Genomic DNA, 15,608 nt, shown 5'->3' with positions numbered 1-15,608 from the left:
AGGGCGTGCAGCGTAGGTTTACTAAGTTAATTCCCGGAATGGTGGGACTGTCATATGTTGAAAGACTGGAGCGACTAGGTTTGTATACACTGGAATTTAGAAGGATGAGAGGGGATCTTATCGAAACATAAGATTATTAAGGGGTTGGACACGTTAGAGGCAGGAAACATGTTCCCAATGTTGGGGGAGTCCAGAACCAGGGGCCACAGTTTAAGAATAAGGGGTAGGCCATTTAGAACGGAGATGAGGAAAATCTTTTTCAGTCAGAAAGTTGTGAATCTGTGGAATTCTCTGCTTCAGAAGGCAGTGGAGGCCAATTCTCTGAATGCATTCAAGAGAGAGCGAGATAGAGCTCTTAAGGATAGCGGAGTCAGAGGGTATGGGGAGAAGGCAGGAACGGGGTACTGATTAAGAATGATCAGCCATGATCACATTGAATGGCGGTGTTGGCACGAAGGGCCGAATGGCCTCCTCCTGCACTTATTGTCTATTGTCACACCTACTCTCGTCCCATGCACTTGTTTAGCCCCAAAACAAGGGCCAGGCATGACACATTTGTCTTCAGGTTGGGTTCTCTGCTGAGAGTACAGAGAAGATTTACAAGGATATCGCCAGGACTCGAAGGCCTGAGCTGCAGGGAGAAGTTGGGCAGGCGAGGACTTTATTCCTTGGAGCGCAGGAGGATGAGGGGTCTCTTATAGAGGTGTATAAAATCATTAGACCCTTCACCCCCCCCCCCCCCCCCCCCCACCAGCTCCACCTCACCCCCCCCCCCCCGCTCCACCTCACCCCCCCCCCCACCAGCTCCACCTCACCCCCCCCCCACCAGCTCCACCTCACCCCCCCCCCCCCCCCCGCTCTCTATGCAGACCCTTCGAGCCGCCCCTCTCATGTACTCCATCCTCCACCCCCACCCCCCTACTTCCCCCCGCCCTGCTTGGTCGAGGAGCCGGAGACCGGGAGCCCGAGGAAAGGATAGGGAAATGAGCGTTCGGTCTGGTTAGCGGGCGGCGGCGGAGTCGGAGTCGGCCATCGAATGGGCGCCGCCATCTTACGGCGCGCCTCCGGCGGCCGCAGCCTACACCCTGCCGCGCTGCCACGGCCGCCAGCCCTCGTACAACACGGGCAGGCAGAGCCAGGGCAAGGGCAAGGGCCAGGGCAAGGGCCAGGGCAAGGGCAAGGGCAAGGGCAAGGGCAAGGGCCATGGCCAGGGCCAGGGCAAGGGCAAGGGCCAGGGCCAGGGCCAGGGCAAGGGGAAGGGCCAGGGCCAGGGCAAGGGCAAGGGCAAGGGCAAGGGCAAGGGCCAGGGCAAGGGCAAGGGCAAGGGCAAGGGCCAGGGCAAGGGCCAGGGGAAGGGCAAGGGCCAGGGGAAGGGCAAGGGCCAGGGGAAGGGCAAGGGCCAGGGGAAGGGCCAGGGGAAGGGCAAGGGCAACGGCAAGGGCCAGGGCAAGGGCAAGGGCCAGGGCACGGGCCAGGGGAAGGGCAAGGGCCAGGGGAAGGGCCAGGGGAAGGGCAAGGGCCAGGGGAAGGGCCAGGGGAAGGGCAAGGGCAACGGCCAGGGCAAGGGCCAGGGCACGGGCCAGGGCAAGGGCAAGGGCAAGGGGAAGGGCAAGGGCCAGGGCAAGGGCCAGGGCAAGGGCAAGGGCAAGGGCAAGGGCAAGGGGAAGGGCAAGGGCCAGGGCCAGGGCAAGGGCAAGGGCAAGGGGAAGGGCAAGGGGAAGGGCAAGGGCAAGGGCAAGGGGAAGGGCAAGGGCCAGGGCAAGGGCAAGGGCAAGGGCAAGGGCAAGGGCAAGGGCAAGGGCAAGGGCCAGGGCAAGGGCAAGGGGAAGGGCAAGGGCCAGGGCCAGGGCAAGGGCCAGGGCAAGGGCCAGGGCAAGGGGAAGGGCAAGGGCCAGGGCCAGGGCCAGGGCAAGGGCAAGGGGAAGGGCAAGGGGAAGGGCAAGGGCAAGGGCAAGGGGAAGGGCAAGGGCCAGGGCCAGGGCAAGGGCAAGGGCAAGGGGAAGGGCAAGGGCAAGGGCAAGGGGAAGGGCAAGGGCCAGGGCAAGGGCAAGGGCAAGGGCAAGGGCAAGGGGAAGGGGAAGGGCAAGGGCAAGGGGAAGGGCAAGGGCAAGGGCAAGGGCAAGGGGAAGGGCATGGGGAAGGGCAAGGGGAAGGGCAAGGGCCAGGGCCAGGGCAAGGGCAAGGGCAAGGGCAAGGGCAAGGGCAAGGGGAAGGGCAAGGGCCAGGGCAAGGGCAAGGGCAAGGGGAAGGGCCAGGGCAAGGGCCAGGGCCAGGGCAAGGGCAAGGGGAAGGGCAAGGGCAAGGGCCAGGGGAAGGGCAAGGGCAAGGGCAAGGGGAAGGGCAAGGGCCAGGGCCAGGGCAAGGGCAAGGGCAAGGGGAAGGGCAAGGGCCAGGGCAAGGGCAAGGGGAAGGGCAAGGGCCAGGGCCAGGGCAAGGGCAAGGGGAAGGGCAAGGGCCAGGGCAAGGGCCAGGGCAAGGGCCAGGGCAAGGGGAAGGGCAAGGGCCAGGGGAAGGGCAAGGGCCAGGGCAAGGGCAAGGGGAAGGGCAAGGGCCAGGGCAAGGGCAAGGGCAAGGGCAAGGGCCAGGGCAAGGGCCAGGGCAAGGGCAAGGGCCAGGGCAAGGGCCAGGGCAAGGGCCAGGGCCAGGGCCAGGGCCAGGGCCAGGGCAAGGGGAAGTGCCAGGGCCAGGGCAAGGGGAAGGGCAAGGGCAAGGGGAAGGGCAAGGGCAAGGGCCAGGGCAAGGGCAAGGGGAAGTGCCAGGGCCAGGGCAAGGGGAAGGGCAAGGGCAAGGGCCAGGGCAAGGGCAAGGGCCAGGGCAAGGGCAAGGGCAAGGGGAAGTGCCAGGGCCAGGGCAAGGGCAAGGGCAAGGGCAAGGGCAAGGGCAAGGGCCAGGGCAGGGGAAGGGCAAGGGCCAGGGCAAGGGGAAGGGCCAGGGCAAGGGGAAGGGCCAGGGCCAGGGCACGGGCCAGGGCGACCCTGGCTCCCGTGGGCAGCACGGCTGGGTTGGAGGCAACTGGAGGCTGTGTCTCCCTGGCCGGGACAGAAGCCTCGCCGGCACCCGGGGTAGACTGGAGCCTGGGGCCTGTACGCGGGGCCTGAGGAGCAGCAGAAGCCGGCGGGCGGCGCTCCCCTCCCCGCCCGTGGGGCAGACGGCACTCCCCGCCCGGACCACCGCCCCGGAGAGAACCGCCCCGGTCTCGACCGTCCCCCCCCCAAGCCGTGGGATCAGCTGCAGGACTACCCCCGCCCCCACGATGTCTCCACTGTCATGTGTGCATGCCACATGTACAGTCAGCAAGTCGTTGGTTCCAGCGGCTTGGGGTTTGTCTACCTAGCGTGTGAAGCCTGGGTTCGGCGGAGTGCGCGGAGGAAACCACCAGAAGGTTCAACGGGCAGAAAGACGATCCCAGCAAAGCGCCGTGGAGCGCAGACAGGGCAGAGTGAGACACGTAGGGCACTTCTGACCATCCACTGCATCCTGACCTGTCCCCAGCGGCTCGACTATGTCTTGCTGCTGGAACACGATAGGCCGGGACGAGAGAGTGAGGCTGACAATCTGCGCAACTCCCCCTCATTTAAATCCAAGTCAAGCGCAAGTCATGACTTCAATCTCGGCCAGCAGACTGCAGGCTGGCGGCGATCCCAATCAGCGGTCAAAATAATAAGATGGAAAATGAAGTCATGGTCATCTTCGAACCCGAAGGACGAACAACAACACAACATAAAACCATGAGGGTGATAGGTATGAGGGTAACCATGAGGGTGAAACATTTACCCAGGCTACAGGAATCAAGAACCCGAGGAGATAGGTTTAAGGTAAGAGGGGTAAGTTTTAATGGGAACGCGAGGGGCAACATTTTCACGAGCTTGGTGGGACTAGCTTATACGGGGCATATTGGTTGGCATTGACTAGTTGGGCTGAAGGGGCGGTTTCCATGGTCTATGAAGCAACATTATTCAATTGCTTGTTTTCTCTTGCTGAGCTCACTGTTCAGGAAAGGAACAAAGCCACTTTGTCCAAACCCATCATGTTCTTTCTCTTATTCAGTGAAAAAGTCTTACATCGCTCTTCCTCAATCAACTATACGGGGAGGTTGCTCATGAACCTTGTTCTTTGCTTGCTACTGGCCTGGATTCTAATTTTTATTGCAGTCGCTAGAGGAATCAAAAAATTAGGAAAGGTAAACTGCACTTGTGCATATTCTACTCTGAGCAACTCTGTCGTCACCCGAGGTAAAATTTAGTTTAGTTTACGTTTAAAGATACAGCGTGGAAACAACTCATTCGGTCCACTGAGTCCACAGTGACCATCGATCACTCGTTCACACTAGTTCTATGTTATCCCAACTTCTCATCCACATAAGGGGCAATTTTACACATGGCCAAATTGGGATATTTTAAAAGAGTCTGCATCTCTTTTTCAGTCCACCAGTGATCACCTGGCCCCAGTCAATTCTCCAAATAGTTTTTTTTTTAAAGGACACAAAGGGCTTTAGTAACTCAGCGGGTCAGGCAGCATCTGTGGAGAACATGGATAGGTGACGTTTCACAGAGTGCTGGAGTAACTCAGCGGGTCAGGCAGCATCTGTGGAGAACATGGATAGGTGACGTTTCCCAGAGTGCTGGAGTAACTCAGCGGGTCAGGCAGCATCTGTGGAGAAACATTAACTGTGACGTTTCGGTTGGGACACTTCTCCAGACTGTTCATGGGGGGGGGGGGGAATTCTACATATTTAGGTACAACCCCTCCCCCCTGCTTTTTCCCTCTCTCTTTCCTGGGTTCCATCCAGGTGCACACCTCTATCACGCATATTACTGCCCTGCCTTTCCCTTCCCCCGTCCACTAATATCCTTTCCTTTGGCTGCGCATTTCACTCCTTTTGTCTCCTTATCTCTCTGCCTTTGTCCACCCATCCACCATCAAATCCCCACTCACCTGTATCCACCCATCAGTTGCAAGGCTTTGCCTCCCGCCCCCCCCACCACATCTCTCTGCCGGCTTTCTCTCCACCACCACAATCAGCCTGAAGAAGGGTCCCAACACAATATGCCATGTTCTCCACAGATGCTGCCTGACCCGCTGAGTTACTCCAGCACTCTGGGAAACGTCACCTATCCATGTTCTCCACAGATGCTGCCTGACCCGCTGAGTTACTCCAGCACTCTGTGAAACGTCACCTATCCATGTTCTCCACAGATGCTGCCTGACCCGCTGAGTTACTCCAGCACTCTGGGAAACGTCACCTATCCATGTTCTCCACAGATGCTGCCTGACCCGCTGAGTTACTGCAGCACCTAGTTTTTTTGCAGTTGCTGGTTTCCTGAGTTCACTGCTTAATGTCTTTCATGTTGTAACTATGGTGCTGAAAATGTCGGCCCAGCTAACTGTCGGCTTTCCCTCCACAGTTTGCGTACTTCGCTGTCACCTACCCTTACGTGGGTCTAATTCTACTGCTGATCCGTGGGGCCACTTTGGATGGGGCCCACAAAGGGGTTCAGTTCTACTTTGGAGGCCAGTCAGATATCACCAGACTGGGTGACATTGAGGTAATCTCACCTGTTAAAACAATTTCAGTTTCAGTTTAGTTTATAGTCACGTGTACCGAGCGAGGTACAGTGAAAAGCTTTTGTTGCGTGCTAACCAGTCAGCCGAAAGACAACACAGAATTACAATCGAGCCATTTGCAGTGTACATTAAATGAAAAGGGAATAAAAATGTGGAGCGATTGTAATATGCGATTGTAGATCTTCTTCTGTGGCCAGCACGCAAATGGTCGCCTGGGTTGGGCACCATCTTGGAAGCTTTTGACTCCATTAATACAACAATGTTAATGATCTCAATTGTTTGGGGCATTTAAACCTCACCATCAATTTGTGAATTCCACATCAAAACACAAATTCTGTGGAATTCTCTGCCTCAGAAGGCAGTGGAGGCCAATTCTCTGAATGCATTCAAGAGAGAGCTGGATAGAGCTCTTAAGGATAGCGGAGTCAGGGGGTATGGGGAGAAGGCAGGAACGGGGTACTGATTGAGAATGATCAGCCATGATCACATTGAATGGCGGTGCTGGCTCGAAGGGCCGAATGGCCTCCTCCTGCACCTATTGTCTATTGACTATTGTTAAATGATTCCTCATCAGCAGGGAAACCCAATTCAGCCGGTCTCCTTGCCCCAGGCATCCAAATATCTGCTTTGATTATTTCCCAGATCTGTGATTAAATGGACTGCACATTGCCCCCTAACATAATGTGTGGGATAGATTAGAATATAGAACAGTATAACACAGGAGAGAGGCCCTTCGGCCCACATTGTCCGTGCCAAACATAATGCCAACTCTTATTGACCTGTAACCCATATCCCTCCAGTCCCTGCACATCCATTTGAATATCCGAAAGGCTGTTAGAGGGCACCACGATATCTGCCTCACCTACCACACCTGGCAGCAGTCCAGTCCAGGCACTCAGCACCCTCTGTGGAAAAACAAATTGCCCCGCACTGCCTCTTTGAACGTTGCCCCTCTCACCTTAAAGCTATGTCCTCGAGTGTTTCATTTTTCCACCCTGGGAACAATGGTTCTGGCTGTCTACCCTATCAATGTCTCTCATCACTTTATTATTTTAATGAGGTCTCCCTTCAAACTTTGACATTCCAGAGAAAACAATGGAAGATTGTCCAACCTCTCCGTGTAGTTAATCCTGGCATCATTCTGCTGATCCTCCTCTGCACCCCCCCCCCCCCCCCCCCCCCACCCCGCAAAGCTGACCTGGAATGGGAGACTAGAACTGAACACATGACTCCAAATGCAGCCTAACCCAAGGCCAATAAAGCTGCACCTTGACTGCCTGACTCGCATGCTCAACTGCAACCAATAAAGGCAAGCATTCCATGCACATTGTTCACCGCTCTTTCTGCAAATGCTGCCACTCAGGAAGTTGTGGACTTGGACCGCACCTCCCCTCCATGCATCCATGCTGGTGCATGCAGATATTCCCGTACACCTACCTTCCAAGGTTAGACATTGCAGGTTCCAGAGGGGCTGTGCTGTTAGTGATGGTGCTCCCATGACCAAGGTAGAAGGTGGGTACCTGAAGCCAGGTGAGAGGTGACCTGCCGGTCAGGTGGAGTAAGGATGGAAGCTGACTGTCTCTGCTTCTCTCCCACCAGGTTTGGAAAGACGCTTTGACTCAAACCTTCCTCTCCCAGTCGGTGGCCGTGGGGGGCCTGATGTCTCTGTCGTCCTACAACAAGTTCCACAATGACTGCTTCTCAGACTGCATCATCATCAGCTTCATTGATTGTCTCAGCAGCATATTTGCTGGCTTTGGCATCTTTACCGTCCTTGGACACTTGGCGCACAATATTAAGCTCCCAATCTCACGTGTGACACATTCAGGTGCCAGTAATCCAATTACCAATTACCTCATGCCTCTGTAATCCCCTTTGCTCTACTGTAATACTGACACTTCCCATTTTGGCCAGCTCCTGCCTCATGCCTCTGTAATCCCCTTTGCTATACTGTAATACTGACACTTCCCATTTTGGCCAGCTCCTGCCTCATGCCTCTGTAATCCCCTTTGCTATACTGTAATACTGACACTTCCCATTTTCCCTTCTGCCTTTCCATTTGCAGAGTAAAACTTATCATGTTGTGATCACTGCCTCCTAATGGCTTTTACCTCTAGTCCCCTTATCAGATCAGGATCATTACACAACACTAAATCCAGAATTGCCTTCTCCCTGGTAGGCTCCAGTACAAGCTGTTCTAAGAATCCATCTCGAAGGCACTCTACAAACTCTCTTTCCTGGGGTCCATTTCCAACCTGATTTTCCCAGTCTACCTGCATGTTCAAATCTCCCATAACCACCGTAGCATTACATTTTTGACACGCCAATTTTATCTCCTGATTCAACTTGCACCCTATGTCGAGGCTACTGTTTGGGGGCCTATAGATAACTCCCATTAGGGTCTTTTTACCCTTACAATTTCTCATTTCTATCCATACTGATTCAACATCTCCTGATTCTATGTCACCCCTTGCAAGGGAATGAATATCATTCCTTACCATCAGAGCAACCCCACCCCCTCTGCCCACCTGTCTGTCTTTTCTATACGTTGTGTACCCCTGAATATTCAGTTCCCAGCCCTGGTCCTCTTGTCGCCATGTCTCAGTGATCCCTACAACATCATACTTGCCCATGACTAACTGAGCCTCAAGCTCATCCACTTTATTTTTTATACTACGCGCATTTAAGTACAACACTTTAACTTCTGTATTTACCTCCCCTCTCACATCGGTCACAATTGGCCCTGCCCTTAATTTCTTTTCCCCTCTAGAACTTCTGTTCCCATTCTTCCGAGAGTACCCCTGTTGGTGTACAGGGGAATGTTGGTGTACAGGGTGATGTTGGTGTACAGGGTGATGTTGGCGTACAGGGGAACGTTGGCGTACAGGGTGATGTTGGTGTACAGGGGAACGTTGGCGTACAGGGGAATATTGGTGTGGCACTGCACGTTCAGGAAGTAAAATGTCAGGCAAGTATTGCACTAACTTTAATATCTCCGTGATGGAAGGAAGCCTTCCAACTGCAGCGGCACTGGCTCGTCGTTCAGTTTTGTTCAATCCAGTCCCAGCATGAGTGGCTTGTCCATGAATACCCTGGAACGAACATTATAAACAGTGATGAACACTGTCCAGTCCGTCACGGGTACTGACCTCCCCACCAACAAAGGGATCTGCTGGAGGCAGCCAGCATCATCAAGGAACCTCACCACCCTGGCCACCCTCTCATTCACTCCTGCCATCGAGAAGGAGGTATAGGACTATGAAAACTGTGACCTCCAGTTTCAGGAACAGCTTCTTCCCAATAACTGTAAAGCTATTGAACTCTACGAACACAAACTGAATTAGGAACTGTCTTGATTACACTCAGGACATCGGGTGGTTTTTTCAGCAATATTATTTTAATTTAGTTTATTTTACAGAAAAAGGCTCTTCCGCCCACCAAGTCCATGCCGACCAGCGATCCCAGCACACTAACACTATCCCACACACATTAGGGAGAATATTACATTTTATACCAAGCCAATTAACCTTCAAACCTGTACGTCTTTGGAGTGTGGGAGGAGACCGGAGATTCCACACTTCTTCCTTATCAGATTCCACCACCTGAACCCTTTTGTCTGCTACATCACCTCCAGCCTCGCTCACCCCCCTCCATCCTCCCCCCCCTCCCTCCCTCCCTCCCTCCCTCCTCCCCTTCCCCTCCATCCTCCCCTCCCCCTATCCTCCCCTCCCCCCTCCATCCTCCCCTCCCCTTCCCTCCATCCTCCCCTCCCCTCCCATCCTCCCCTCCCCCTCCATCCTCCCCTCCCCCTATCCTCCCCTTCCCCCTCCATCCTCCCCTCCCCTTCCCCCCCATCCTCCCCTCCCCTCCCATCCTCCCCTCCCCCTCCATCCTCCCCTCCCCCCTATCCTCCCCTCCCCCCTCCATCCTCCCCTCCCCTTCCCCTCCATCCTCCCCTCCCCTCCCATCCTCCCCTCCCCCTCCATCCTCCCCTCCCTCCCTCCATCCCACCCTCCCCCCTCCATCCTCCCCTCCCCCTCCATCCCACCCTCCCCCCTCCATCCTCCCCTCCCTCCCTCCATCCTCCCCTCCATCCTCCCCCCATCCCACCCTCCCCCCCTCCCTCCTTCCCTCTCTCATTTGACTTATCTGTAAATCAACCCCTCCTCACTTGTCCCACCCGTCACCTGCCAGCTCTACCCGACCCCCTCTCCTCATCTCTTTCCACCAGCTATCTGAGTTCTCACCGGATTGAGTGACTCTCAACACAAAGTATTCTGTGTCAATATGAACCTCGTCATTAAAGCCAAATTAACTTTTCTCCGCATTCTAGGTTTCGGACTCGCTTTCATTGCCTGCCCATATGCCATTTTTCATCTGCCGTTTTCTTCTTTTTGGTCCATCATATTCTTTTCCACAATCATCACTCTGGGGCTGACAAGTGAGGCTGTATTAGTAGGTGAGTACCATGATTTTAACATCACTTTCATGCTGTGTAACCACAGAGCAAAGTTATCCAATCTATTTGTTGAGTCATTCTTAATGCATTTTTGTAAGAATCTGCTTATAGCATACTGCTTCAAATATGAACACTAAAGTAGGTAGTACCGTAGACAGTGAAGATGGTTATGAGGAATTACAGCAGGATCCTGATCTTGATCCATTGGGCAAGTGGGCTGAGGAATGATAGATGGGGATTAATGCAAGACAGGGCAAGGTGTAGCTTTTAGGAAATTAAACTAGGTCTGGACCTTCACAGTGAAGGGCAGCGCTCTGGGGAGTATTGTACAACAGACGGATCTAAGAGTGCAGGTGCACTGGCATTGTGGGTATATAGAGTGGTGAAGACTTTTAGTACATAGAGAATTGAGTATAAATGTTGGGCCTTTATGTTACAGTTATATAAACTTTGGCGAGACTGCACGTGGAGTATTGTTTTCATGCCACAGGAACGATGCTAGAAAGCGTGTTGTGAATATTTATAAGGATGTTGCTGGGACTCAAAGGCCTGAGCTATGGGGGGGGATTGGGCAAGCTTGGAGCTCAGGAGGCTGATGGGTAATCTTATGGTGCTGGAAGAACTCAGCGGGTCAAGCAGCATCGGTGGAGAAAATGGGCAGATGATGTTTCGGCTCAGGAAACCTGAAGAACTCGCCTCCACCTGACCCGCTGAGTTCCTCCAGCACTTTTGTTTTTTTTCCTCACGATCCCAGAAACTGGAATTTTCATGTCTTCATTTCCTTGCACTTACTTGGGCTGGAGGTGGAGAGCTGGTGGAACAAAGTGACAGATATTTAGCAAAAGAGCAAGGAAGCTTCAACGGCACTTCCGGCCACCTGGCCCTTAGTTGGGGAACGGGCTTCACCGACAGCCAAAGCCAGCATTACTGGTATTCAAAGTCCACTAAAAACAGATGCACATGTTTAGTTTAGCTTAGTTTAGTTTAAAGATAGAGCAGAGAAACAGGCCCTTTGGCCCACAGAGTCCACACTGACCAATGGTCAGCCGTACACACTAGTTCTGTACAATACTCCACGAAAGCTCCCACTTTCTCATCCACTCCCTACACACGAGGGGCAATTTACAGAGGTTTGTCTTTGGGATGTGGGAGGATACAAGAAGAAAATGCAAACTCCAAACAGACAGGTCGGATCAAACCCGGATCTTTGGCGCAGTGAGGCAGCAGCTCTACCAGCTGTGCCATGTGACTCAAAGCAATGTAGAGAGACACCAGGTAGTGCCGAACGATGGCTGCCTCGCCAACGGCCTGTCTCTTTTCCTTTCTTTGTTGTTCTTAGTCTGTTGTTAAATGTATGTTTTAGTGTATCTTTAGTTTTATATTATGTGGGGGGCGGGGGAAACTTTTTTAATCTCTTTCCCCGATGGAGATGTGACTTTTCCGTATCGTATCTCCGGCTGCACTGCGGCCTAACATCGTGGAGCAGTGGCCTCTTGCTGAGGATCGACCTTGGGAGCTCCAACCGCGGGAGCCTGCGGACCTAACACCGTGGAGCTCGCGGTCCCTTGGTTAGGGACCGACTTCGGGAGCTCCAGGCCACAGGACCTTCGACCGCCCCGACGCGGGAGCCTTGATCGCCGGCTGCAGGTGCTTCAATCTGCGGATGGTTCTACTGCCCCGACCGCGGGAGAAAAGGAGGGAAGAAGATAAGACTTTATGGCCTTCCGTCACAGTGGGGAATGTGGTGGAGCCGCCATGGTGGATGTTTATGTTAAATTTTATGTAGTTGTGTGTCTTGTTGCTATTTTTGGTATGACTATGGCAAACCAAATTCTTTGTATGTTGCAAAACATACTTGGCTAATAAAATTACGATTACGATTATGATTACAATAATATTAGTTGACATGGGTCAAATTGCAATCGCTGATCTCACCTGATGCTTTGTTTCTCTAGAAATCATTATAACTAGCTTGCAGGATGAGTTCCCAAAACTATTTCGGAAAAAGCGCGTGCACGTCTCATTGGTCGTTTGTGTGGTCTTGTTCTTCTGTGGTCTTTTATTTGGGACGCAGGTACAACGTCTTTTCATGGATTTTGAGATTTATTTTTACAGTCTGTTCTAAAGCATATGTTGCAAAGTCAACATGATAATTGTTTTCTACATTTTTTAATGTTACATGCCTAACGATGCAGAATTTACTAAAACCTCCCTATCTCTTTATTCTTACTCTTTATTCTTTCCTTAAAGAAAGTGATGATGATCACTTTTTACATGGGTTAGAGCATCGAACTTAGAACAGCGTAGATACAAGGGGCTGCAAATGCTAGTTTACAAAAAAGGACACAAAGTGCTGGAGTAACTCAGTGGATCAGGCAGCATCTCCTAGAGCAGTACAGCACAGGAACAGGCCCTTCAGCCCACAATGTCTTTGCCGAACATGATGCCAAGATAAAGTAATCTCCTCTGCCCGTGCACGATCCACATCCCTCCATTCCCTGCATACCCATTGGATCTTTTAGATCACTTCCAACTGTATTTGTTTTGTTTCTAAGATACTGTTGCAAACATCTTGTGCCAACTGTGTTTTCAATGGAATGATTGGAAGGGGGGCAGAGGGGGATGAATGGACCAAACTTAAAAGCTCTTGTGATTGAAAACTTGTACCTGAAAGGATAGCAGGAGAGAGGCAAGTTGTAACATGTCACAGGTACCCACAACCTAACCATGGAATGTTTAGATGCTGCAGCTTAACACAAGCATTATGGCAATAACAAACAAATAAACATACTGCTATCAATAATGCAGGAAAGTTAGAATCCGTGATACTAAGTAACCATTATAGTGCAAAATCAAATGATGTAGTATTAAAGTATTAAATAGTACAACCATTAAAGTATTAATTAATGCATACATTAATATTAAAGTGCAACCATTAAAGTATTAAATAGTGCATCCATTAAAGTAAAATACAGCTATTAAAGTATTGAAAATTGTATCCATTAAAATATTAAACAGTGAAACCATTAAAGGATTAAATAATGTGACCGTGAAAGTATTAGATAGTGCATCCTTTAATTAGATTAAAGTATTGGCAGGATTAGCTCAGGGAAACATCAATTATTTTAGCCTCATGAACTCAGAAATCTTAGGTCAAATGTTCTTCCTCTATCCCACCCAATATTCAATATCAACAGCGTGAAATCAGTTGTCTGATCTAACCGTTTGAGTTCTCCATCTGGTTAAAATTTCCCCCAATGCATTTATTCCTTCTGCTCTCATATATTATCCTGTTCAAAAGCCCTGCAGGATATATGGCCATGTTGAACTAAGACAACTGTGCCATCTCTGCTCTGTCCTTGCCTTATCTTGCCTCTTGTTTCCCTCTCCCCCTGAGTGAGGAAGGGTCTCGACTGAAAATTGCACCTATTCCTTTTCTCCAGAGATGCTGCCTGACCCGCTGAATTACTCCAGCATTTTGTGTCTATCTTCGTAAAGATAAACCAGCACCTGTAGTTTCTTCCTACGCTGAGAAGAGCTTTTTGTTAAAGTGAAGTTTCTTTATCTCCTCAGGCTGGGATTTACTGGATAAATCTACTTGATTATTTCTGCTCTGGATGGGGCATGCCAATAATCGCATTATTGGAACTAATTGCCATAAACTGGATCTACGGTAAGGTCAGCCAAAACTAGCTTTGCTCAGCATCACCACATAGTTTCAGTCTTCAGTCGTGGCATTGCACAGTTAATCCGTAGCAATCCGTGACCATGCACCTTCCACACAAAATCCACATACCCTGGAACAAAATTCAAAGACAGGTTGGCTTTGGAGAGAGTCAACAACGTTATGCTGCATATATCTCTGAAGATCTATCCTGGGCCCAGGACATGTATGCAATCATAAACAAAGGCCATTCATGCCTCTACTTCCTGAGTCTAGGACATAGGAGCAGAATGAGGCCATTCAGCCCATCGAGTCCACTCCGCCATTCAATCGTGACTGATCGATCATTCTCTTTCAATCCCATTCTCCTGCCTTCTCCCCGTAACCTTTGACAGTGTTACTAATCAAGCACCAATCAATCTCGTCTTTAAAAATACCCAATGACTTTGCCTCCACAGCAGTCTGTGGCAATGAATTCCACAGATTCGCCACCCACTGGTTTAAAGAAATTCCTCTTCATCTCCATTATAAAAAGCTTGACTGCAAAAGCTTTTATAGATATGTGAAGAGAAAAAGATTAGTTAAGACAAATGTAGGTCCCTTGCAGTCGGAAACAGGTGAATGGATCATAGGGAACAAGGAGATGGCAGACCAATTGAACAAATACTTTGGTTCTGTCTTCACTAAGGAAGACATAAACCGTCTGCCGGAAATAGCGGGGGACCGGGGGTCTAATGAGATGGAGGAACTGAGGGAAATCCAGGTTAGTCGGGAAGTGGTGTTAGGTAAATTAAATGGATTAAAGGCAGATAAATCCCCAGGGCCAGATAGGCTGCATCCCAGAGTGCTTAAGGAAGTAGCCTCAGAAATAGTGGATGCATTAGTGATAATTTTTCAAAACTCCTTAGATTTTGGAATAGTTCCTGAGGACTGGAGGGTAGCTAATGTAACCCCACTTTTTAAAAAAGGAGGGAGAGAGAAAACGGGGAATTATAGACCAGTTAGCCTAACATTGGTAGTGGGGAAAATGCTAGAGTCATTTATTAAAGATGTGATAGCATCACATTTGGAAAGTGGTGAAATCATCGGACAAAGTCAACATGGATTTACAAAAGGCAAATCATGTCTGACGAATCTTATAGAATTTTTCGAGGATGTAACTAGTAGAGTGGATAAGGGACCAGTCGATGTGTTATATCTGGACTTTCAGAAGGCCTTCGACAAGGTCCCACATAGGAGATTGGTGTACAAACTTAAAGCACACGGTATTGAGGGTTCAGTGTTAAGGTGGATAGAAAATTGGTTGGCGGACAGGAAGCAAAGAGTAGGAATAAACGGGTCCTTTTCGGAGTGGCAGGCAGTGACTAGTGGGGTACCGCAAGGCTCAGTGCTGGGACCCCAGTTATTTACAGTGTATATTAATGATTTGGACGAGGGAATTGAATGCAACATCTCTAAGTTTGCGGATGACACGAAGCTGGGTGGCAGTGTTAGCTGCGAGGAGGATGCTAGGAGGCTGCAGAGTGACTTGGATAGATTAGGCGAGTGGGCAAATGCATGGCAGATGCAATATAATGTGGATAAATGTGAGGTTATCCACTTTGGTGGCAAGAACAGGAAAGCGGAGTATTACATGAATGGTGAACGATTAGGAGAAGGGGAGATGCAACGTGACCTGGGTGTCATGGTGCACCAGTCATTGAAAGCAAGCATGCAGGTGCAGCAGGCAGTGAAGAAAGCGAATGGTATGTTGGCATTCATAGCAAGAGGATTTGAGTTTAGGAGCAGGGAGGTTCTACTGCAGTTGTACAGGGCCTTGGTGAGACCGCACCTGGAGTATTGTGTGCAGTTTTGGTCTCCTAATCTGAGGAAAGACGTTCTTGCCTTAGAGGGAGTACAGAGAAGGTTCACTAGATTGAT

At 51.0% G+C, this 15,608-nt stretch overlaps 1 protein-coding gene across 1 annotated transcript in view; it reads left to right on the top strand.

Annotated features, from left to right (window-relative positions):
• Positions 1–15,608, top strand: part of LOC144600299 (sodium- and chloride-dependent neutral and basic amino acid transporter B(0+)-like) — a 35,669-nt gene that overhangs the window by 12,960 nt on the left and 7,101 nt on the right. The window contains exons 6-11 of the mRNA XM_078411866.1: positions 4,048–4,180; positions 5,406–5,546; positions 7,165–7,393; positions 9,899–10,024; positions 11,980–12,098; positions 13,598–13,697. Coding sequence (XP_078267992.1) covers positions 4,048–4,180; positions 5,406–5,546; positions 7,165–7,393; positions 9,899–10,024; positions 11,980–12,098; positions 13,598–13,697 — 848 coding nt within the window. The remainder of the gene's footprint in view (positions 1–4,047; positions 4,181–5,405; positions 5,547–7,164; positions 7,394–9,898; positions 10,025–11,979; positions 12,099–13,597; positions 13,698–15,608) is intronic.

The sequence above is a fragment of the Rhinoraja longicauda genome, chromosome 15 (genome assembly GCF_053455715.1).
Source record: "Rhinoraja longicauda isolate Sanriku21f chromosome 15, sRhiLon1.1, whole genome shotgun sequence".
NCBI classification, from domain to species: domain Eukaryota; kingdom Metazoa; phylum Chordata; class Chondrichthyes; order Rajiformes; family Arhynchobatidae; genus Rhinoraja; species Rhinoraja longicauda.
The sequence above is the reverse complement of the archived record's forward strand: the minus strand, read 5'-3'. Positions and strand labels throughout refer to the sequence as shown.